Source organism: Myotis nattereri, assembly GCF_964212035.1.
Source record: "Myotis nattereri genome assembly, chromosome: 7".
NCBI classification, from domain to species: domain Eukaryota; kingdom Metazoa; phylum Chordata; class Mammalia; order Chiroptera; family Vespertilionidae; genus Myotis; species Myotis nattereri.
This window is the reverse complement of record NC_138082.1, coordinates 89,804,163-89,829,621: the sequence shown is the minus strand read 5'-3', so window position 1 is coordinate 89,829,621 and position 25,459 is coordinate 89,804,163. Positions and strand designations below refer to the sequence as shown.

The window sequence follows — 25,459 nt, the reverse complement described above, 5'->3', positions numbered from 1 at the left end:
TTGTGCATCAGTAGTAGCATACCAAAGAATGCCAGAAACAAAAGGGTAAGAGTGAGATTTGGCCCTGCACGCTCCCTGGTTCCCTCCCTTCCAGTGAGAACAGTCTTTTTAGAAAAGAATTGAGCACATAAGGCAGGGCCATCCATCACCAATTAGAGGGAGTCAGCTGGTGATGGGGACCACCCAGGTCAGTTTATGGGGCACCCCTGCCTAGCTCCCTTTCCAAAACATGAAAAGCCAGACCCAGAGAGGCCTAGGGAAAAATTCAGGGGGTTGGTCATTACGGCATCATTAAAAATTAAGGGAGCTGAATGCATTTCACTTGACAACTTTAGGACTCAAATTTATGCACTCGATAAACATCATTCCTTACTCAAAAATCTTTACAGAGGCCGTTGGATAATTACAATGTTGTAGTTACCATTAATTGAGCACTTTCTGTGTGCCAAGCACCATTCTCTCTGCTGGTGGTCCACAATAATCTCCATTTGTCACTGTCCCCTGTAGAGAGCAGCATCATCAACCCCATTTTCCAGGATGGACTGCAGCACAGAGAAGGGAATGGATTTGCCTAAATTTGCCAGGAAAGCCAATAGAACAACTGAATGTCCAAGCAGAGTGGTGGCCCCGCAGCTGCCACCGTTCCACTCCACCTCACACTGTTACATACTCTTTGGTCTTACACAGCCAGGTTTACCCCCAGCGCCCTCAGAGCCTGGGTTTTGTTAACCGCGGAGTGAGGGGTGTTTGAGACTGGAACGAGTACTCTGGAAAGCAGAGGTGTTTTTCTCCTCAGGTCGTATACGTGTGGCATTGACAGCTGGGTTCTTTGTCCTCTCAGAATGTGCTTGCCATCATGACTGCCCTGCCTGCCTGAGATGCTTTTTCTAAGGATCAATAGAGAACGTATTTGGAAAAAAACACATTTATAACCATAGTGATTATCTCATCCAAATTGTCTTCAAGTGCTCACAGTCTTGGTTCACTCCCTTCTGCGACTGGGCTGCCCAAACATTTCCCACTCAGAGAGCTGCCCAGTTCCTATCCAGATGTTTAAATGCAGTTTAAGGTCACCCTCCATTTTTCTGAAGTTCTACTGAGATAATTATTCAGCAACTGACCTGTGATCATCACTGCGAAAGGCCATGAAGACCGGAAGTCCGATGTGGTCCCCAGCTCTCAGGGGTCTGAAGTGCAGTAACATCCTCAGAGCAAGGCCCATCCTGGTGCCAGGCCCTCCTAGTGGAGTGGAGAATAAGCAGACAGGACCCCAGAGGCGTCCTCGCTTCCTGGAGAGGTAAGGCGTGCCTCTGGACGCACCTGCATCCTGCGCAGTGAGTGGGACTGGATGGCGGCAGGAGGAAGATGATGCAGGGCACTCCCAGTGGAGCCAAATGTGGACGGGCACAGAGGGGGTGCAGCACATCCACAAGGCTGCCGATAATTGGCAAGTCTGGGCACAGAAGGCGAAATAAGGAGTCAGAAGATAAAAATAACCAGAGGCCTAACCATGAAGAACTATATAGAACCACGGAACTAGAACTTTCCTCTGAAGGCAGGGAGAACTGCCCACCTCAGGTCCCCGTGTCGGTTTATTCCTGGAGATAGTACTTGCACTGGTGCTGGAAGCAGTACTCCTCTCTTTGGACGATTAAGAATGTTTCACTTTGCAACACTGTATAACTTGCCATCTCATATGTATCCATGTACAGTTTTTACTCCCATGATAACACTCATTATATTTATCGAAAAGGAGGATAAGGAGGTAACTATAATTTTGTAATCACTTTCATGTGGGGAAGTCATCATCTCTGTTTTGCTTGTCTTTAAGTTTTCAATTTAAAAAAATAATTTGAAGCTTCTTAGGTCTCTAGCATAACACAACAGAGAGTAATTGAAACCAGGCATTTGATATCCTCCATTCTTACCTCCCTTTCGGTTCACCTGGCAGTGATGGTTCTTATATAATATAACTAAATCTCCTTCCCTTTTCTTCTTTCCAATTGCCATTTTTAGTTCAGGGCTTTATTTTATTTTATTTTTTTCACTTTTACTATTTTTGAAGGCCTTACATTAACTTTTACCCTCACTACCCATCTTAATCCTTTTCACATTTATACACATATGCAAGCCCCTTTCTCCACACTGAAATCAGAGGAAGCTTTCTAAAATACAAATTGGTGTAAATCTCTCCCCCAAAGCAGGGTTTTGCAACTTTTTAAGGTTATAATCTAAAAACACAAACATGGCAGGCCTGTTTTAATATGTCAAAATTCCTTAAGTAAATTAAATGTAAGGACTAGACAGAAATCCAAACAGCCACATCCCTTGCATTGTTATATAAGAACTGTGGGTCCTATTTCCTTTAAAACTAACCAGTCTGTGGACCAGATCACATGATGCCTGGAACATTGTGCTTAAGAACTATTTACTAAATACAAGAAAAAATGAAATATAACTTGGAAAGTGTAATGAGTGTGGTCTTGGAGCTTATGTGCTAGTAATACATAAGCAGAATAGCTCTTTGTACAGAATTATCCTATGAACCCTGAAATGCTGATAAAGAAACAGTTTTCAAACCATTTTGATGGGCAAAGTCCAAAAGACTTAGTAGAAGATATAAGAAATGTCACTTTTCAAAGGCAATAGCTGGAAGTGGAGGTGATGAGTTTGAATTTAAGAAAGAATGATAGAAAATAAAGAAAATTAACACGTATCCAGTTATGTGCCTATCATTGTGTTAATATTTTAAATGCATTGTCTTTTTATTCTCATAACAAGCCTATAACTAGTTATTATCCTTACTAGAGGCCCAGTTCATGAAATTTGTGAACTCAGGGCGAGGGGCAAGGGGCGGCCCTCAGCCCGGCCTGCACCCTCTTGCAGTTCTGGAGCCCTTGAGGGATGTCCATCTGACTGCCGGCTTAGGCCCGCTCCCCACAGAGAGCACACTGACCACCAGGGAAGCTCCTGCTTTGAGTGTCTGTTCCCTGGTGATCAGTGCATGTCATAGCGGCCTATTGTTCTGCTGTTTGGTCGATTTACATATTAGCCTTTTATTATATAAGATTAAAAATAGAAAAGACTGTGATTAAGTAACTTTCAAAGGACATATAATTAATTAGCTGCAGAGTTACCTTCTGAACTCACACTGGGCTTGAACCCAAGTGTGGACTCTTTGTACATATACCACAGTTTTCCTCTGGTCCAGACACACACACACACACACACACACACACACACACATGCTTATGCACATGCACAGCCAGATTAGAATTTTTTAAAAATATATGTATATATTTTTATTGATTTCAGAGAGGAAGGGAAGGGAGAGAGAGATAGAAACATCAATGATGAGAGAGAATCATTGATTGGCTGCCTCCTGCACACCCCGGACTGGGGATTGAGCCTGCAACCCCACTATGTGCCTTTGACCAGAATCAAACGTGGGACCCTTCAGTCCACAGGCCTATCCTCTATCCACTGAGACAAACCAGCTAGGGTCAGATTAGAATTTTGAAGGGCTACTGCTTCTGTCTTTGGGATGGCATTATTTTTTCATCTACAAAGACCAATAAAGGTTAGCATTTGTTCAAACCAGCAATACATGTCCATCTCATCTACTCATAAAAGGTCTTGCTATCGGCCAGTGGCCAGTCCCAGCTCACAGCTATCTTTTAATCAGCCCCCACCCCCCACCAAACTCCAGTGAGCAGATTAATGACACACAGAGATTTTAGTGTTTCCTTTAGGAACTCCATGCCTAGACCCCTGAAAGAGGAAGAGGCTTTATGAATGAGTATGGATGGACTTTAGAGCATGGTTTTCCTAGTCACTGGGGTTTTCTGTGTAATTTAGTACCACTCAGTGCAGGACCATGATTGCCCACTGCAAGTTTAGCTCCATTGTACTGAAAGAATGAATAGATACCACTGAGGAAGACACAGCTCCAGAAAAGAAGTTCTCAACCAGAGGAGCATTAAGATGACACAGCAGCATTTCACAACTCTTCACTTTCTGCTTTCCTTAATCTTAATATTCCACTCATAATTATTTAACCATGTGCTGTTTAAAGTATAAAAAATCATCTCTACTTTTAACTTTCAAAACCTTTGTATCTTATTTCCTATGTTCCAAATCTTAACATTCTATACATGCCATTATTTCATTTATTTGGTTTTGCTTAAAAACCAAATAAATTCTGAAACTGTTTAGCACTGTGTTTTTTAATGGTGCTGTTGAATGAAGATAGAAAGAAGGGCACAAGGGTGTATAAAAGAAATGTTAAATTTAGAACAATTTTAAAATAGGGAAATTTTTATTTTTTAAACATTTGCTTTTTTTTCTTACCAGTTTCTTCTAAAACCCTCTGAAGTAACCTAGTCACCACTTTCAGCTTCTCATATTCCAGAAATTTCAAATTATTTTAACTTATTGAATTTTGTCTTTTCTACCATGAAAAAGGTCTTGTCTCCTAGCTAATCCAGTTAAGCTATGAAGGAATATTCATAATCCTAATGGTTTAATAACTTTAGCATATTTGTGTTTAGACTCTGGCTGAGTGGTGTTTGTGAGGGGCATGCTCCAAGCTCTGATTAAAGTTGATCCTGACAGCAGGCCCCTTGCTTCTGACCTGTGCTTGGTGGACCTCTTTCTGACTGGCCAGCCTGCTATCCTACCAATGACACTTGGCCTTATGCTCAGCTTGCATGTGGTATATGCTAGGAAGTCCCTCTTTTTTCTTTTGTCTTCATGATGCCACCTCTGGAAGCCTAATTTAAAACTGATATCCCTATTAAGTCTTGGTGAACAAAACATATTGAAATCAGGATTCTAAAAAGGATGGTTTAATGAGAGTAGAGCTCAGTGGTAAACTGAAGACAGAATATGATATTTGGAAAGCCTGACTTAAGATAAAGTAGTGAAGGTGGAAAAAAAAGTAAGTTTGAATCTGAGAGATAGTCCTAAACAACACAATGATAGGACTTATGTCTTTTATCCTTTAACTCTAAACGAATATTTATTAAACATATACATAGTCCCAGGTACTAGCAACAATGGCAAAATATATCCTTAATCAATGTGATGATTTATATTCCCCAAATAATTAATACATTGTATATCTCACATATGAGAAGTTTAAGTTTAATCTCATTCATTAAATGAGATTGCCATTGATCAATTAGATTTCAGCAGAAAAATAAATAAATAAAACAAACCAGTTAACTTGAATGCAATATCCCTAGCCTGAGAATTATATATATATATATATACACACACACACACACACACACACACACACATACACACACACTAGAGGCCCATTGTAGGAAGATTCCTGCAAGAATAGGGCTTCCTGAGGCCAGAGCAAAGCAGAGAAGGGAGCGAAGCCCACCGAGGCGATCTTCGCTCCCTTCTCTGCTGCTTCACTCCCTCCCGTTTCCGCTGCCTTGCTCCCTCACTTTTCCTCCACTTTGCTCCCTCCCATGTGCCCCGCCTCGCTCCCTCCTGTCTCTGCTGCCTCAGCTCCGCTCCTGTCTCCACTGCCTCGGCTTTGTTCCCTTCTCTGCTGCTTCGCTCCCTTTTGCAGTGCTTGGCTTCCTTCTATGCTGTCTTCAGTCTTCGCTCTCTTCCTATGTATGCAAATTAACCACCAACTTTGTTGGGTTAATTTGCATATCACTCTGATTGGCTGGAGGGCATAGCGGAGGGACGCCAATTTGCATGTTTCTCTTTTATTAGCGTAGATATCACCAGAGGCAGGAGGGGGATGGGGAGGAATAATTTGAGAGAAAAGCAATTTAGGAAAGCGTATTTGAGAACCGTTGACTTTGAGCTAACTGTGGCACATCTGTGTACGGTTGTTCTTGAAAATCCAAGAAAGGAAGGACTAAACTCAATGATAGATCAATGGGAGACTGGCCCTGGCCTGTCTCTGATAAATCGCTGCCATAATTTTAGGGACTTGAAGCAGATTTTTCAGACAGACACTGTACCAATAGCTACAGGGACTTTGTTCAAAGCCCAGTCTAGAGTATGGAACAGAAACAGGGACTTGTGGGTTCCTCCTCCAAACAATACACATGATGGCCTCCCCTGTGGCAGTGACGGCTGGGGAATGGGAGGGGGTGATGTGCCACTGCTGGCACTGTACTTACTAGGTGCAATTATAATGTCTTCCTGGCAAGCCACTTAGAATCACAGGTCAGGTCCACCACCAAATACTCCCTAAAACCTTACATAGGACTGTTTAAAAATCCTGGAAAGAACCTCAGAGCCTCTTGTTAATCCCCAGGCAGGACCACCTTGTTACAGGCACTGGGCTCTGAGGGAGGGTGTGTCCATTTCTATCAGGTTTAAGGAATTAACCAGAATTTCTGTTATTATTTTAAAGCCTGACAGAGTTACTGGCACCCAGAAAGTGCTCAGTTAAAGTTTTTTGCTTGAACAAATGAGCAATAACCCCTGCCATGATGAATCTGAAATACAGATGAAGGGAGAAGGACCCCATGCCATAGTTTTTTTACACACAATTGTTCATAAACATAAAGTGCTTCTTAAAGATATATGGGTTATCTTCAACCCACAGTAGATGCTAGGCTTCTTGAACTCAGCATCTGCATCTTTGAGTTTAATTCCATCTTCCACAGCAAAGAGCCACAGCCATGTGATCCAAAGCCTGGTACTGCCTTGAGTTGGAGATGATTTTGGGACAGAGGTTTAACCTCCTTTTCATGACTCATTGAGAGAGCCATATTTCTTAGTCTGCTCATTAGAATATAATTTATCTTGTAGGATTTCATGGTGCAAAATACAGAGAGGGTCAGATTCAAGAGTCACATTAAAGTGTTCGTTTTTGTAGTTTGTTAAGTGAAATTATAACTAACAAGAGAAAAAAATAAATAAATGAGAATAAAAGCATGAGCGGTCACATCTAAACACCATTGTTGCACTACACAAAATGCATGCTTTATGTCTTTTTTTAAAAAGTAGGCTATTATGCGCAAATGCTGAGAGTGATTTTGTCCCTCCTGTAAATGCAAGTTAGTCTTTTAGGCTCCAAATCCCCATTCTGTATAACAAAGAGGTAATATGCAAATCGCCTGTCACACCCTCACACAAGTTGGCCACCCCCATGTGGTTAAAGATGGCCGCCACAAGATGGCAGGCAGTGGAGGGAAGTTGGGGGGAAACAGGCCTACAGGGGAGGGTAGTTTAGGGTGACAGGGCCTGCAGGGGAGTGCAGTTGGGGGTGACCAGGCTGGCAGGGGAAGGGCAGTTGGGGGGCGATTGGGCCAGCAAGGGAGCACATAGGTGATAGTTAAGGGGTGATCAGGCTGTCAGGCAGAAGTGGTTAGGGGCAATCAGGCAGGCAGGCAGGAGAGTGGTTGGGAGCCAGCAGTCCCAGATTGTGAGAGGGATGTCCAACTGCCTGTGGGGTAGGGCCTGAACTGGCAGTTGGTCATCCCCCAAGGCCTCCCATATTATAGAGGGTGCAGACTGGGCTGAGGGACACCCCCCCCCCCCAGTACACAAATTTTGTGTACTGGGCCTCTAGAATTCATATAATCTACTGTGGTAATGAAGAAAATGCATGTTTGATTTGATTATCCATATAAATATTAATAAGAAAATAATATTACTTTTCTCTTCTTACTTTTCTTTCTTCCTTCCTTTATTTTATTTTTTATTTGTTCAGGAGGTTGGGTTTTTGGTGGATCAGAGAGAGTGAAAAGAGGAGATAAGGAAAGCAAAAAAAAAATAGAGAAGAATTTCAAATTCTTTTGGAAACTATAGATTGTTCTTTTGTTATGCCCAAAATAAAACTATATCTTTCCTTTGGCAGAAAAAAGTAATCAAACCATTAAAACAAATCTTGTGAAGAATAGCATGACTAATTGTTACCAGGCTTATGCACAGGTGGTAGGTAGCTCTGACTTTGTGGTCACCACCTGTGGTGAGGAAACCTGGATTTTGATCCAGTCTAGTCCACTAATCAACAGAGTAATCCTGGGCAGGCCTGCCATCTCCCTAAAACTTGGGATTCTCATTTGTAAAGTGGAGGGCTTAAACTCCACAGTGTTGGAGGCTCCTCCTGGTATTTTAAAAACTATTATTCATTAATGAACAGTTGATGTACAATATTATATTAGTTTCAGGTATAGGACACTGTAATTTCACATTTGGATACCTTACCCTGTGAGCACCATGCTAAGCCTAGTACGACCTAGTAATATTCCCCTTAGTCTATAAACACAAGGCTAAGTTGTTTCCAAGTAGGACTGGGCTTGTCCAGCAGCAGCTGAATGGAAATAGATGAGGTGCTTCCATCACACCTAAAGGCATGGATCTTTATCTGCCTGGGGTGTGGTAAGGTAGGAGGTGGCCTTTATGTTATCAAGGACAGCAGTAAAGATGGGAGTAAATGCCCTGACCAATTTGGCTCAGTGGATAGAGCATTGGCCTGCGGACTGAAGGGTCCCAGGTTCAATTCCAGCCAAGGGCATGTACCTTGGTTGCAGGCACATACCTAGTAGGAGGTGTGAAGAGGCAGCTGATCGATGTTTCTCTCTCATCGATGCCTCTAACTCTCTATCCCTCTCTCTTCCTCTCTGTGAAAAATCAATAAAATATATTAAAAAAAGAGATGGGAGTAAAATCATTTGTTGAAAAAGTGGAGGATAATATATTATATATGAATTGGGTTAGCATTCCTTAAATAGCCTTGTAATGTCATCTGATTTTTGCAATAAATCTTTTAGGATTTATTGAATGGACTTTTTAAGAGCATATTTTGAAAACATTCTTCTATGACACTGCATTTTGTATTCATGAAGTGTGAGACATTTTTGGAAAAATGGTCTTTGGGAAAATAATTATGGTCTGTCTCAGGTTATGTATTCAATTGGAACCCTGAGTTTTAGTCCCTCAGTATTTTTCTCCTAAACTTCAAACATCTCTCTCCCTAACCAAATTTCTTCACCCTTTCCTCTTCCCTCATGTAAATACACACACACTTTTAGAGGAATTGACTGATATATGAGTGTAGCCTAAAGTTTAATGGCAACATGGAACTATTTAAAACCTGCAGGTGGAGCAGATGGGGCTTTGATTCTCTCCTTCCCAGCCATGTGTTTGGTGCGATGTTGTCCCAGGCTCAGTAAGAATGCCAATCACAGACTGGGGAGGAGGGCCTGATGCTCGGCTGCCAATCACAGAGGGGGGAGAAATGCCCTAGGCAATATTGTCCTCACTCCCTGTGTGTGTCTTCACCCCTTTGTTTTTCCCCCATTTCGTGTTCTCCTTCTCATCTGGCGGATTGTAAACCGTTAGTGCCAAAGAGCTATTGGTGACACTAATTCTTGGGCAGGGTTTGTGACATAGAAACAAGATCCCAGAAATAAATTTGTTGAAATGGTTGCTTTCAATTGGAGCAGATATTAAAGGTGATTCATATGCCACTTCCATTCCATTCTGTATTTTTTTCTTAAAGGGGTTTCCCATCTATTTTTATTCCATCTTAAAATGATTCTATGGCTGCATCTGGCAGAGATGATCCCCTGCAAGACAACAATGGAGATAACACTTAGTGCTTTGAGTTCAGTACCTGGAGCCACCGAGGCAATAGCAGAGCCCAGTCAGAAGGGTCATCTCCTAGGCCTGGCCCTCCTGAGACTTTCCACTACCCCACACTGTCCCAAATCATGAGTTCAAAACAGCAAAAACAAACAAACAAAAAACTAATAATTGCTCTCATTTATGCTACATCAGTTTTCTTCTGCTTTAAGAATAACACAGGTGTCTAAAGAGAATATACACTTTTGGATTTAGAATGGTTATATGGATACCTTATTAACTCCCAGTGACTGGACAATTTAATTTAATTTAATTTAATTTAATTTAATTTAATTTAATAAGGACTGGTCTATTCGCAATGTAGGTGACTCCACGTTTGCTTCTGTGACATGGAGATGACAGAGGGAACTACCTATTGGCTGGGGGCAGGGAGGTCTTTCTCTCTTCCGATTTGAAATCTTCCCCCTCTTATTGTCTAGAAATAAGAGAGCAAAACTTTGGCCATGGTCTCCAGCAGCCACTGCTCCACTGCACAGGGTCCGGAAGGCAGGAGTCCTGGGGTGTCTGTGGGCCCTCCCGTGAGCACAGATTGTTTCTACGGCTTCACTAACTTCCAAAGTAGAAACACTGGTACCACACACTTAGACGCAGGTAAGCACAGTTCAGAATAAGGAAGGACAGTGGGCAATGGCAGCTGGTGTCCGGGCCAGCGGCTTCGGGCTTCTCTCTGCCCCTGGCAGTGGCTTGTGAAGGAGGGACCGTGCAGGGCTAGAGGAGAGAACAGATCTGGGCGGCTGGAGAGGGGGTGCCCATTTCACTGGCTTGGGGTGATTTTGGTGAAATTCCTAAACTTTCCCATCAGTTTATTTCATAAGAGTCTCTGAACTTCTTGAGCTATGACATTGAATTGTACTCAAATCTATTCCCAATTCCTAACCAAGGTCAAGCATAATGTAGGATCTTATACATACTTGTTGGACTGAATTACATTGAAATGATTAGGTCACTTCTAGTTCTACTTAGGGGAAAATAGGGTAAGGGACATGATACTAACAAATGCCACCAGTGACACATAAAAAGACCACAAGAACCTAATAAAAATGGTAGCACAGTTTTATGCAAATGATATGGTTAAGAAACACAAAAATGCTATAATAAATATTTTTTACCTGCGAAAGATCTTCAGTTTGCTTGTGAGACTGTTGTGCAGGGCTATGAGTTATTGGGAGGTGTGGGAGCAGTGTTATCTGAAAGCGGAGGATGACTGTGACTGGCATGTGGACAGGTGAGGCTCGGCGCCCGCTGTGCACTAGCTGCGATCCTCCGTGGTGTCTGCTGCATGCGCCCGTGCACGTGTGTGTGGAACTGTCCTGTGGGGCTCGGTCCACTCCGGGTCCATTTCCGCACTCACCTGCTGTTCTCTGACGATAAAGCAGGCGTACACAAGTACAAGGTCAGCGTTATGTTTCAATTGTTTCCCAATGAATAGTGTAAACAGTTTGCACTTCCGAACAAGTGACTTGGAGGTGGGTATGCACCTTCCCTCGCCTGCATCTTTGCGGAGAGAAGTGGCCGGAGCTCATCTTTCTCTTCAGCATGACCCAGTCTGCTGAGGGGCCCTGGCTGTGGTTTCTGTTATTCCTCTTTGGCGAGGATCTGGCTCTGTTCTGGGTTGGCCCAATAACTCAAAATGTTTTTCAAACATTTGTGTTGGGGAAAACTCAAAATATGCTTTGCCAGTTGATTTTTAAACACATTTCACAAACAGAAAAAATAACCCTTGTGTTTCTCATTAATGTTCCTGCGATTTGATGAAATGCTGCTCCCTCAGAATTTTCTGGATAAATTCTAAGCCTCAGAATTCTATATATATTTTCTCTAAAAAATGTCAAATTGACTTTTGATGAAAGCCATTAATGCCATGGAATTTACCTTTAAACTGAATAACAAAGTCGTAATTTGTTTTGACTGAAGTCTGTCTAGATTTCATGGAGTCATTTTGCAATGTCCCACAAGAGCAATAGTAAACAAAATGGAAAAAAATAAAACAGGAAAAGAGTGTACTGACATGTGAATGCCTTCTTTTCTTCCTTTCCTCCTTTCCTCACCATTCCATTCCTTAAATAAGACTTTATGAAAAGCCTAATATGTTCCAGATACTTTGTTAAGGTTGGCGAAGAGCATGCCACCTCTTGGAGGTTACACACAGATGAATAAGATACTACACACCTTTCAGATGACCGACATGCCATGCGAAGAGCAGCATACTCTACACGAGACTGGGTGGTCAGGGCATGAGAGACAACCTGGGAGAACATATCTATGTTGCCGTTATTGAGAACACACCTCTGTCCCACTGTGTTCCACATTGTGGCTGCATCAAAGACACTTTAGAAAGGATACCTACCATATTTAAGGAAGGCTGGACCGGTGACTCCTGAAGTGAATATCACATTAAAGATTGTGCAAGATCAGGTCTGTTCTCTATTACTTTGTGCAATTAAAGCTAGGAACATATTTTCCAAAGACTTTCACACAAAGGCAAATGAGAAATTCGCAATTATTCTTTCCTGATACAACTATTACAAGGGTCCCCATGGCCTGAATATGAGAGAGTAGTTCAACAATGCTTTCCCCTTTAAAACTCTTCCTTCTTGCAGAATGAGCTCAACAGCTATAACTTGAGGCTTTACTGAAACAGTTGACTCAGGAATGGATAGATAATTGGGTTTTACAATTAGACAAATATGGGTGAGAATTCTGGCCACACTATTTTCTTTTGTTGTGATGAAGTATGGTAGCAATCATCTCAGGTAGAAACTGTAGTTTAACTTTAACCCTGCTGTTTGGCTTCTGTGCTTATTTGCTTTGTTTAACAATAGAAAAGTTACTTTGATTTTCTGAACTTATGTATGCTATCCCATTGTTTGTGATCTCACTGGTTTTAGGAAGCACATTCTTCTGTACCTGGGAACCAGGACTGCACAATTATCCTAAATTGCCTCAGTGGCTCCAGATAATGTGTTTCTGTCAACTCAGTGGTCCCAAGACCCATGGCTCCAGGCAATGTGTTTCCGTTGATTCAGTGATCCAGAGACCCAAAACTATAATTTAACTAACATGCTCAATTCTGCTTCTGTAACTGCTCTGTGCAAACCAGGTTCCTCATTCCAAACCCAAAGATGTAATCGATACCTTTGTGACTTTTGCCTATATAAATCTGGTGTTGTGGCCATCTTATCACTACGAGATTTGAGAGAGCAAAATGCCCCCTTGTAGTCCCAGATTTGTACTAAATGTGACTCCTTAATTTGACTTCTTGAGTCTTCCTTGTGCGATTCATGGGGTACAGTACAACAGTGACCTTAGGCAAAATATCTTTAACATCTCTGATCTTTAGTTTCTCTAACTGTGAAGGAAACACATGTTTTTCAAGGTGGTTGTGAAGAGGAGTTGAAATGGCACATGGAAATAAGCAGTGCTGGCTTCGTTCAGAGCAGGTGTTAATCAATGATGGTGGGTAATGCATGATTCCTTTCTTGATGGGCTATCTCTCCCTGATAGAATGTGCCCTCTTTCTCCTGTTGTTTCAGACAACTGTGATGACCCGCTAGCGTCCCTGCTTTCTCCAATGGCCTTTTCCAGTTCCTCAGACCTCACTGGGACGCACAGCCCAGCTCAGCTCAACCGAAGAGTTGGTGAGTAGGGTGACTGCTTCTACAACGCAGCCGTGGGTAAATGGAAGAAAGTGCACCTCCAGGCACAGAGAGCATGCATGAGAACAGTGCTCAGGAGGAGGATGGAAAGAGGGGTTGCAGTGGGATGAAATATGTCTCCTGGCACAAAATGAATATTCAAATTATTCTGATTCTTGTTCCCCAAACCTGCATTATTCCTCCTTGATTATCATGAGAGGCTTTTGAGAAAATATTTAAAAAAAGAAACCCACGAAACAAAAAAAACAAAAAACAAAAAAAAATTGCTTTATTTTTAGTGTTTCATATATGTCACACAAACAGCTACAAAAATATATTATTATAGCATTTTTATAATAAGTATGCATGAAATCTAAGATTTTCCTATGATAAGTTTAATTTTTACAATTGAATAAATGTTGTTAATGTTTAAAAATATAACATGCTATTGAGTAGAAGTAAGATAATACAAAAGAAAATATATAACCCTACCAGCTAGAGATACACACAATAAAAGTTGGGTGAGTATCTTTACAATGTCTGATAGAAATAAGAACAGATACCCCCTAACTAGCCTTTTATGTTAAATTTATTTTAAAAGTATGATAGTAGATATCTAAATGTACATATTTTAAATCAGATTTTGATGTTGGCTTTTATTTTTACATAAATATATAGTTTTACAGTTAATTTTTAAATACTTAATATCTGATATTTGTATACCTAAGGAATGTTAGAAACTCTTTTTCAAATTGAGAAACATAATTTTGTATGCAATTTCAATAGGTGCACGGATCAATTAGAGCTCATACTAATAATTCTTAGCTATATTTTCCCATTGATAAGTGAGACCAATCACATTAGTAAGTTTTTCAATGTTGAGCTTTGCAATCTGGAATAAATTTTAACTGGTTATTACATTACTGATATTGCTTTTTTAAAGTGTAGGATGACTTAACTTGTTAACATTTTAACTTATAATTTTAATTTATTAATTATAAAATTAATTTGCTCTTTTTGCTTCTATATTTGTTGTTTATTTTATACCACGTTTCTTAGGTTCTATATTCAATGGGATCAATAATTCAGAAGTTAGCAAGTTCTGTGTCTTTGTTAAAAAAGAAGCTTAAGATATTATTTTAAAGAAAAAATAAAGAATGGCCAATTATATATACAGTGGTAAAATATTAACAGTAATCTACTAACATTCTCTTTGCTGAATACTCTGTGCCAAAACCTTTAGAAGGCATTCACCTGTAGGAAGGTATGTAGTTTTCACAAAGATAAAATAAGGTAAGCTTACCTTTTACCTTCAAGTAGAGTTCTTGAGACTTAGATAATTTCATAAACTTAAAATCAGAGATAAGAAAGAGAAATGCTTGGATTCAAATCTTAGTCATCTAATTAAAAGGCTTTGCCCCTTCCAACCACATAGGTTAAAAAAAGTAAAGCGTCCTTGAAACTACCAGGCAGAGGTCAAATGCTGGCTATGGCATTTACTTACAAGCTCTGTACGTGTCTACTCATCACTCACCTGCTCCCAACCGTGGGCATCTATTGGTACATTGCACCAGTATCGCCTGCCTTGCAGCATCATGTATAGAATGAGACCAGACTTGCATGTGTGAAAAGACCTTTCTCATTGTAGGATAGAGTTGCTCTGGAGTCAGGGAGCTCCACTTGTCATTTCAGGAAAAACTACCAATCAGCAGAGTTTTAAAAACTGTTTTATTTATTGATTGACGAGAGAGAGAGAGAGAGAGAGAGAGGGAGAGAGAGAGAGAGAGAGAGAGAGAGAGAGAGAGAGAGAGAAAGAGATTGACTTTTGGTCTACTTATTTATGCATTCATTGGTTGATTCTTGCCTGAACCCTTACTGGAAATCAAACTAACAACCTTGGCATACTGGATGGCACTCTAACCAACTGAGCTATCTGGCCAGGGCCCAGGTGGGCAGATTTTAATGTGGTCTCCCAACAGGGCATCCAGAGCGAGAATTTGCCTGGCAAATGTGTAGTGTTACAAAGTTATTACCACCTTGTAGTTCCTCTGCAGGTTCTGGGGAAGCTGTGAGTCTGATCACATGCCAGCTACTTTCATAATTAATAGATATTGAGGGCACAAATGTCTCTGATCCAACATATTACAATGGTCCTGATCACAGGAGAATCGGGGTGCCCAAGCCCAGGTCAGCACAGTGATACAGAGACCACTCTTCTTTCTCCCAACTAGAGTTTAAATTAGGAAGACCATGCAAGAGACACAGTCATGGATCTGAAATGCATTGGCCTACAACTCACATCTAGCATAGCCCTCAGCGGTGACAGCCTTTCTTCCATTCAGCAGGAGTTAAGCACAGACTTAAGGAGATACTAGATAGCTAGTTCTCATCCAAGCATCGTGCATTTGAGTCGCTTGGAAAGCAGTGCCTGGTTCCATCTCTCAGCTATCTATCCTATGTAATAAAAGGCTAATATGCAAATAGACCAAACAATGGAATGACCAGTTGCTATGACATGCACTCACCACCAGGGGGCAGGCACTCAATGCAGCAGTTGCCCCCTGGTTGTCAGTGTGCTCCCACAGGGGGAGCGCCGCTCAGCCAGAAACCGGGTTCATGGCCGGCGAGCACAGCAGTGGTGGCAGGAGCCTCTCTTGCCTCCGTGGCAGCACTAAGGACCCTCGAGGGATGTCTGACTGCCAGCTTAGGCCTGAGCAGGCCTAAGCTGGCAGTCAGACATCCCCCAAGGGGTCTCAGACAGTGAGAGGGCACAGGTCAGGCTGAGGGATTATCCGCCTCCCCAGTGCACGAATGTTGTGCACTGGGCCTCTAGTAATAATAAAAGCATAATATGCTAATTAGACCTTAGATCAGACTTCCTTCCAGAAAACCTTCTGGATGAAGCCAGGGCTGCAAGGGAAGCCCCGGTCCTGGGTGCCAGATGGAAGCTGGTGCCAGCAGCCAGGGGAAGGAAGGCCTACTCTTGCATAAATTTCATGCATTGGGCCTCTAGTTCTAAAATAATTGTCTGGAATGGAACCCAAACACAGATATAGATAAAGTAAATGAATACAAGCTTTTCAGATGATTTCAAAATACAAGGTTTTCAAACCACTAGATCAAATGAATTTGTGAATAACAGATCCTTCTATTAATATTTATGGAGCACTTGTATGTGTCAGACACTGTGCTAGAACCCTGATCCATACTTAGTAAAAATAGGCATGAACCCTGTTCATAAAGTATTTATATGTACCAATGGCTTTTATAGAGAACTGGAACATGTAACCCAAACATTTACATGAGATCACAAAAGACTCAGAAGAGCCACAGCAATCTTGAGAAAAAAGAACAAAGGTGGAGGTATCATGCTACCTGATAACAAACTGTATTACAAAGCCATAGTAATCAAAACAGCATGATACTGGCATAAAAACAGACACAGAAATCAGTGGAACAGAATAGAGAGCCCAGAAATAAACATGTGCCTACATGGTCAATTAACACATGGGTGGGCAACAGTAGTTTTACAGTTGTGACTGCACAAAACACAGTTTATTCTTGTGTTATTATTTATTAATCATTATATTATTTATTTGTAGTATAACTGTAAATCTACTTTTGCCCAACCCTGTACATTACAAAGGAGACAAGAACATACAATGGAGTAAAGATAATATATTTAATAAATGGTGTGGAGAAAATTGGACAGACACACGCAAAAAAATAAAACTAAACCACCTTCTTACAACAAGCACACAAGAATAAACTCAAAATGGATTACAAACTTAAATCTAAGACTCAAAAATCATAAAATTCCTAAAAAAAATCCATAGGCAGTAAAAATCTCTCATATTTTTCTCTTAGCAATATTTTTTTCTAATATATTTCCTCTGACAAGGGAAACAAATAAAAAATAAGCAAATGGGATCAACATCAACCTAAAAAGTTTTTGCACAACAAAGGAAACCATCAACAAAACTGGAAGATAACTTACTGGATGGAACAAAATATTCACCAATAATACATTCAATCAGTTGTTACCCAAAATTTATAAAGAACTCATGCAACTCAACACACACACACACACACACACACACACACACACACACACATCCAATTAAAAAATGGACATAGAACTGAGGAACTGCAAGTTACTTATCCGAAGAGTACATGCAGCTGGCCAATAAATGTATGAAAAGCTGCTCAACATAACTAATCATCTGAGAATGCAAATTAAAACCACAATGAGATCTTATGGAAGGTCCTCAAAAAATAAAAAAAAACGAAACTGACTGTGACCCAGTGATTTCACTTCTAGGTATATATATGAAGAGACCCAAAACACTAATTTGAAGGGATATGTGCACCTTATGTTTATTGCAGTGTTATTTACAATAGCTAAAATATGGAAGAAATCCAGGTGCCATCAATAGACAAGTGGTTAAAAAAGTGGTGGTATATGTATACAGTGATGTATTACTTAGCCATAAAAAGAAATGAAATTTTACCATTTGCAACAGGGTGGATGGAGCTAGAGGTATTATGCTTAGTGAAATAAGTCAGGAAAAAATGGCAAATACCATATGATTTCACTTATATGTGGATTCTAAAGACAAACAAGCAAACATAATGGAAGCTGACTCATAGATGCTATGAACAGACTGATGTTGGCCGGGGGGGGGGGGCGGGGGGGGGGGTGGAAGCTAGGTGAAGGGATTAGGAAGTACAGATTAGTGGTTACAAAATGGACACAGAGGAAAAAGGTAAAACATAAGGAATGTAGTCAATGAAATCATAATATCAATGCCTGGCGCCAGGTAGGTACCTGAAATATTAGGGGGAACACTTTAAAGTATATGATAGTCTGACCACTATACTGTACACCTGAAACTAATATAGAATAATATTGATGTAAACTGTAATTGAAAAAATAAAATTTTAAAAATCATTTACATGTGTAATGCAAATTACTATGCAGTTAATAGCTAACTTAATAATAAGTATTTTGTTATATATACAATATAAATTATGTGCATGTATATATAAACATACACATATGGTAGGTTATATAGGGTAAGTTGAATACATATACATGTGGCTAGATATGTATAGAGTCAGAATTATATATAGAAAGATGTGCATACATACAGGGCTGAATATTCATATACATTCATATATAATAGAATATGTACACACATAAATATACAAATATAGGCATATATAAATGTATATAATGATATATGTGTACATATACACACACAATACATATATAGACTATGTACATACATAGTTTATAATATAATAAAATAATTATGTAAATGTTATTAAGAACAGATTTGGTCTATACGTTTTCTAAATATAAAATTCAGAAATTTAAGAAAAATATAACTTTTATTCTTATTGAAAATATCAATGTAGAGCAATGATTAATTTTTTTTCTAAAAATAGACATGTTCTGTCTCCACTAAAATGGCTGAGAAGTAATTATAGTCCTATCAAATGAATACTCCTTTTCTACATTCCTTCCTTTAAAACTTCCTTTTTTATTTTAAAGATGAAAGACATCAAACATACCTCAAAGAGTAAACTATTACACATGGTTTGAAATCTAGGATACTCTCAGGCTGTGGCCAGTGGGCTCAGTGGTTACAGTGCAAGCACACACAACCTAGGGTCATGGGTTTGATTTCTGGTCAAGGGCACATATCTGGGTTGTGGGTGCTTGTGCTCCCAGTTGGGGCTCCTTGGCAGATATACAGGGAGATTTAAGAGAGCATCCTGTTTTTATTTTGAATTCCCCATATAGTGTTTTAAACTGCAAGCTCACAGCCAGATGCTAAAGAAGTCCTGCTCTACACAGTTATTATCAAGTACTAGAGGCCCGGTGCACAAAAATTTGTGCACGGGGGGGAGAGGGGGGTCCCTCAGCCCGGCCTGTGCCCTCTCGCAGTCTGGGACCCCTCGGGAGATAACGACCTGCTTGCTTAGGCCTGCTCCCGGGTGGCAGAGGGCAGGCCCAATCCCTAGGTGCAGCCCCTGGTCGGGCTCAGAGCAGGGCCAATTGGGGAGTTGGGGCGCCATCCTCTGTCATGCACAGAGCAGGGCAGATTGGGAGGTTGCAATGCCACCCTCAGTCACGCTCAGGGTAGGGCCAATTGGGGGGTTGGGGCACCGCCCCCTGTCACACTCAAGGCAGGGTCAATAGGGAAGTTGTGGTGCCACCCCCTGTCATGCACAGAGCAGGGCAGATCAGGGATTTGGGGCGCTGCCCCCTGTCATGCACAGAGCAGGGCCCATCAGGGGGGTTGGGGCTCCGTACCCTGTCACACACAGAGCAGGGCGGATCAGGGGGTTGAGGAGCTCCCCACTGTCACTCACAGAGCAGGGCCCATCAGGAGGTTGGGGCGCCGCCACTGCCACACATGGAGCAGGGTCCCTGGGGGGCGGGGGAGGTTGGGGCGCTGCCCTCTATCACCCACAGAGCAGGGCCGATCAGGGGGTTGGGGCGCTGCCCCCTGTCACACACAGAGCAGGGCCGATCAGGGGGTTAGGGCACTGCACCCTGTCACACACAGAGCCACAGGGCGATCAGGGGGTTTTGGGTGCTCCCCCCTGTCATGCTGATCCCGGTGCCAGGAGGCCTCGCAGCTCCACTGATCCCGGTGCTGGGAGGCATATTTCCCTTTTACTATATAGAATAGAGGCCTGGTGCATGGGTGGGGGCTGGCTGGTTTGCCCTGAAGGATGTCCTGGATCAGGGTGGGGGTCCCCACTGGGGTGCCTGGCCAGTCTGGCTGAGGGGCTGAGGGCCGTTTTCAGGCTGAGTAAAGCAGGTCTCTGGGGTTTTGTTTACCTTCTACATTTGCAACATAGTTGCTTAGAGTTGCAGCTGAGAGGCCGGCAAGTCAGGCAGGGAACATTGGAGTCCTCCGTCACTGAAGCAAGCAAGCCTCATGTTAGTTTCAAGCTGCCTGGCTGCCGGCCGCCATCTTGGCTGACAGTTAATTTGCATATATCGCTGATTAGCCAATGGGACGGGTAGCGGTCGTACACCAATTACCATGTTTCTCTTTTATTAGTGTAGAAGATAGCTTCTCCCTGAACGGTTGGATTGCGTGCCTAGCAGTTTATAATTTTTCTGTTACCAGTGTATGTCCATCAGCACACAACTAAATATCAGAACAAAAATACGCTGTTGACGTAGAGAAAAAATATTTCTACCAAGAAGGGCTCCTTATGTCCAACTGGGCTCCAATTTACAAACAGCCATTGCCAAACAGCAGCCTCTCCCACAAGCAGCACTTCAGTCAGAAACCAGCACTGCACAGTCTGCCTGCACAGGGTCCCTGCTGTCTGAGCTAACCCTTATAAAAGAGTTCCTGGAATCCTGTTTCAACCAACAGAAGTGAGACTTTCCCCATCAATTGAAGTTGTACTGCTATACTGCCATTTAACAAGTTGAGTGAACTTGTTAAAAATTGCCGCAGAATGACATCTTCATTGACCAAACAGAGTGGCCCCACTCTGACCAATCAGGGCAGTTCTTTTGGGACCAATCAAAGTGGGGGGATTTGGAGTCTTTATTTGCATGAGGTCAGACCAATCAGGGGTTGGGGCGGGGACTTCTCTCTATATAAGTCAAATCCCTGTAGCTCCGGAAGTGCACTTTCCCATTACAATGAGGGCTGTGTTTCCCCAGCTGAGTTGAAACATCAAAGCTGTATTATGGAGTGAAGAGGAGCCGAGAAGTCTAATGGGACAGGAGCCTCGCTGAAGAGCGTCCTGCCTGAGGCCTCGCCACAGTGTGCTGTTCCATAGCCATGCTATGCTGAGTCATAAGTGAGCTGTAGCACTCTTGAGCCATCTCACAACCATGCTACTCTGCTGCAAGCTTATCACAGTTGGGCTGTGTGCACTGAATAAAGTTTTCTTCCTTACCATACCCCAGGCTGAAGAGTCCTGTTGCTATTGCATGGGTGCCATTGACTATTGATTGATATTACTTAGCACTATGACAAGCCCTCACTATTCTAAAACCTCAAAGTATATTAACTCCACCTCACAACTACCCCCATGCAGATGTCATTGTTATCTCTATGTCATAGGTAAAAAGTTCCATTGCAGAGAGAAAAACGATGGATATTAGAACAATTCTAGGTAGATCCAAAGCTTGCTAATGTCTTACAAGGTAATACAATTTGGGGATTATGTCTTTTCTAGTGAACAAACCTAAGTTAACATGTAACTTCAAATTTCTAATGTATAATCAACCAGTGAGAAGCATAACCAAATGACAAATACATTCTCACGGAGACTTAAATAATCATTGTGTGAACTTGTTAAAAATTGCCCCAGGATGACATTGAATGTTCACACTGTACTCTCTTTTGATTTCCAAGCTTCAGGTAGTTTTCTTTCATTCACTCCATTCATTCACTTATCACTGTAGTTTATGAATTCCTGCTTCTATCTGTCATCCAGCCTCTGTGCACTTTTTAAGGAATGTCTTGGCATTCTACCCAAGATGAATTCAAATTGTAAAACCCTTGGCCTCCATAAAACTAAGTCCTCTTGATTGAGTGGAGTGTGCTCGCTGGCATCCTTGCAGCTCATCACTGATGAGCGGTTTCACAAAGGTGAACTTCCTGCACCTTTTAAAATTAGCTGCTGAATCCCCTGGGATCATAGACAGGTTTCCCCCGCCACCCGAAAGCACAGTGTTACTATGAAATCTTCCATAAGCCAAAAATGGCATAAAGAAACAATTACCATTAATGAATGTTGTGAAGCAGAATCCTCCTTGAATTGATTTCCATTGGCATAAACAGGTACTAATGCAGCTCTTTTGTAAAATCAAAGTGTTGTAATGCAAACTTTCAAAAACCAGGCAGACCTTTGACATACATCTAAAGTGTGTGCTCAGAGCTCAAGTACTCACATCCTCTGACCTACTCCCAGGAAGAAATGTGCACAGCTGGTAACTGTGTCCTGGCAGAAGTAGGGATCAATCAAAAGTTGAAAAGAAGAACATAGGAAAGGTGTGATGATGTGAACCCTCAGAGTCTGACTAAAGCAAGTCTAATGAGCTCTCAGCGACAAACTCATCTTTCTGAGAGAAATGCACCCGGGCAGCAGCCCGTGAGCTGAGGCAGGGCTGTGGTGCGCAGGGTCTGGGCCACCTTCCACCGAGGAGGATGTTGGAGGGCAAAGCCACTATCATAGCCTCCACACGGCTCTCTCACCCACGGGAGGGATCTACCAGTGGAATCTGTGTTCTCTCACTTCCATACCCTTCCACCCCCATCTCATCCACACACAAAGAAATGAAAAGCAACAAAGAAAACTAATTATTTTGGGGGGAAAATACAAAATAGATTAAACTAGATGGCAGATCACCATTTACGTAGCTTGCCAGGTCCATCTGTATAGTTGTGGCTTAGCAGGGATCTGACTTTGTCAAATGTGATTTGTTTTGTGGCAAGAAAGCTTTTGATCTGGGCCTCAAAGCCAGCTGGCTGCAAGAAGCACTTTCTGCCAGCAGGAAGCCGTGGAGCTGTGGGTTAGACCTGCTGAAAGTGAGAGGAAGGCTTTAAGTTACTTTAGATGATTAAAAGCAAATAGGAGCAGTCATCTCTGGCCCCGTGAGAGGAGAGGTTTGTACTTTTCTTTCCCAACCCCCTCAAATATAGTTTTGCAAACACTTATGTTTACCTTTTGTTCATTGAAATGCTAATTTGTCTTCCACACTCAATATATTTTTGAGATGCTGCCTGTGTAAATTGAGATTATGTGTTTCTAGCATGACAATTGGGTTGCCATGGAGAATTTGATTTCTTGTGTCAAAGCATTTTCAGCTTCCTGTGCTCATGGGCTAATGAAGAGGCTTAAAACTCACGCCTCCCTTTGGCAAAGATCCATGCACACCTTTTCCTCCCTAGGGCAGCACTGGTTGCAGATAGCCAAGGACACGTGAAGGTCTTTGGGAGTTGCTTTTCAGCCTGCCATTATTCGTCCCTCCGTGAAGAGTGGATTGGGACTGCAGGAATCAGGGTTCGCACAATTAGCATGATATCAGATGTCTAGGGACTTGCTCCAGATAGCTAGGCGGCCATCCTGGGAACCCAGCTTCACAGGCAGCACTCCAGCACCCGCTTGCAAAAATAGTGCACGTCTCCCATCGGGATCCATTGCGCCAGACGTGGCATGGATAGGCTCTAATCTGTGTAAATGACAGCCAGGTGTCCAGAGGGCCCTTTCCGGCTCGCCAGTACCTTGTCTTCATGCTGTCCTGCCCTAGCTGCCCCCGGAAGGCAGGCGCTGGTCCTGTGCTTTCCTTCACTGCCTTGTGCCTACGTCCTGTTCCCTTACTCCTAGAAGCACAGACCCTGAGTGGGAACAGGGCATCGCCTGGGAGCTTGTTAGGAATGCAGAGCTTGGCCTCTGCCTCAAATCTGCTGGATCAGAAGCTGAGCTTTAACAACACCTGCATTTGCTGATTCAAATCTGAGACGCACTGTTCTAGAGCATCCCTGAGTCCTGCTCTGTCAATTCTTACTAACACTGTGTTTTTACTCTGGATCTCAGGGGTAGGAGAGGATGGAAGTGTTAACCTAAACATAAAAGCTCTTTCAAATTGAGAGGCAAAAGCATTTATTTGTGATCAAAAATAGCTACTTGTGAAGCACTGATTCAGGCAGAAACCCCAATAGCACTTGTGTTAGGAGACAAAGGCAAAGGATCTCTATGGGAAAGAGGGAACCATTACACCAATAGAAGGAAGGCCTTTCTATTGGGGAAGATGACATAAAATAGTGATGCTAATTCTAAACAACGTTTTTAATTTTCAGTCCAGTAGTCCTAATATCTGCTTTCTCATTATCTTTGGAAACAGTTATTTGGAGCACAATGTTACTTTACGTGGAGTCCAAAGGCTATTTTGGCCTGTTTTGACATCCCAAAGGTTCTGGACATAAGATGTGCAAGGCAGTTTCTCTGCCATGGCAGCTCGGGCTCCATTTTGAAGTGCCCTTGTTTATATTATTGTTGACAAATAAAAAGCAAAAATGGCTAAGGGATTATGAATAAGGAACCGTGCTAGAAACTGGAAATGTAAATTCCATTTTTATCATGTTAGTATTCTAAGGTAGTTGGTGTTATTCACATTCGTAACGATGAGGAAGCAGACTCAGAGAGGCCAAGTCACTGGGCTAAGGGTACTCAGCTAATTATCAGTAAAACTTGGCTTTGACTTTAATTCTCTCTACTCCATATGAACAATATCTTCATTCACATTGACCTGGATCTTCAGCTGAGTAAAAATGCTGTTGGAATAATAGCCACCCACGTCAGGTAATGCTGGTGTTTCTACTAGCACTGTTAGTGTTTTAACAACAAAGCTTGGGTGTTTAGGCATCAAGGGAGAAAGACAGATATGGGCACTTCTGCCTCCCCAGTGTCCCTAAAATCATACTGTGGCCTAATATGCTTACGGAGAAAATGCTTCTTTACCTGGATATTTAAATAACACCTGGGTCTCTTCTCTTACTAAGACAGCTATGGAGCAGTGAGAGAGATACATGAGCTATGTGTGAAAGAGATGCAGAATAGAAATCTGAGATTGAACATGAGTCTTGAGTTCCTGCCTCAAAAGAAGACAAATCCAATGCGATAACCCTTTCTATTCAGCCAGAGTAATTGCAAAGCAAAATGATGTTAAGAGAGGAAAGGGGAAACATATAGATCCATTTGCCCACTAGTAACATAATGCTTAAAAATTCTAAACATCAACATTTGGCATAACAGAAGTTATAGATAGGTCTGCACAACTCAAGCCTTACTTTTTCTTTCTTTCTTTCTTTTTTTTTTTTTTTTTTTCTGATAGCTAATCACTTCCCTTGACAGGCCACACTGACATTTTTTCCTAAGGGGCTCTCTTTAAAATGCTTGCTCAGTGAATCACCATTGATATCCCTAATACTTTGCAGAGGCAAGATCTTATTCTCCAGTTCACTTCATCTAACTTAAATCATTGTAACCCAAAAATGTAGTAATGGAAGTAAGGGAAGGATAATTAGTGACATATATTTGTCTACTGACTGGCCGTTTACGCCTGTATTCAATAGGGTGGAGCCAGGAGCGAACAGGCTGTATTTGAATAGCATGGTGCAGAGTGAGTTCCCTTGCTT

The 25,459-nt window shown here is 41.9% G+C and overlaps 1 protein-coding gene across 1 annotated transcript in view; it reads left to right on the top strand.

The window, feature by feature from the left end:
- Positions 1-25,459, top strand: part of CNTNAP5 (contactin associated protein family member 5) — an 865,111-nt gene that overhangs the window by 167,951 nt on the left and 671,701 nt on the right. The window contains 1 exon segment of the mRNA XM_081095918.1: positions 13,170-13,274. Within this exon segment, the coding sequence (XP_080952044.1) occupies positions 13,170-13,274 (105 nt within the window).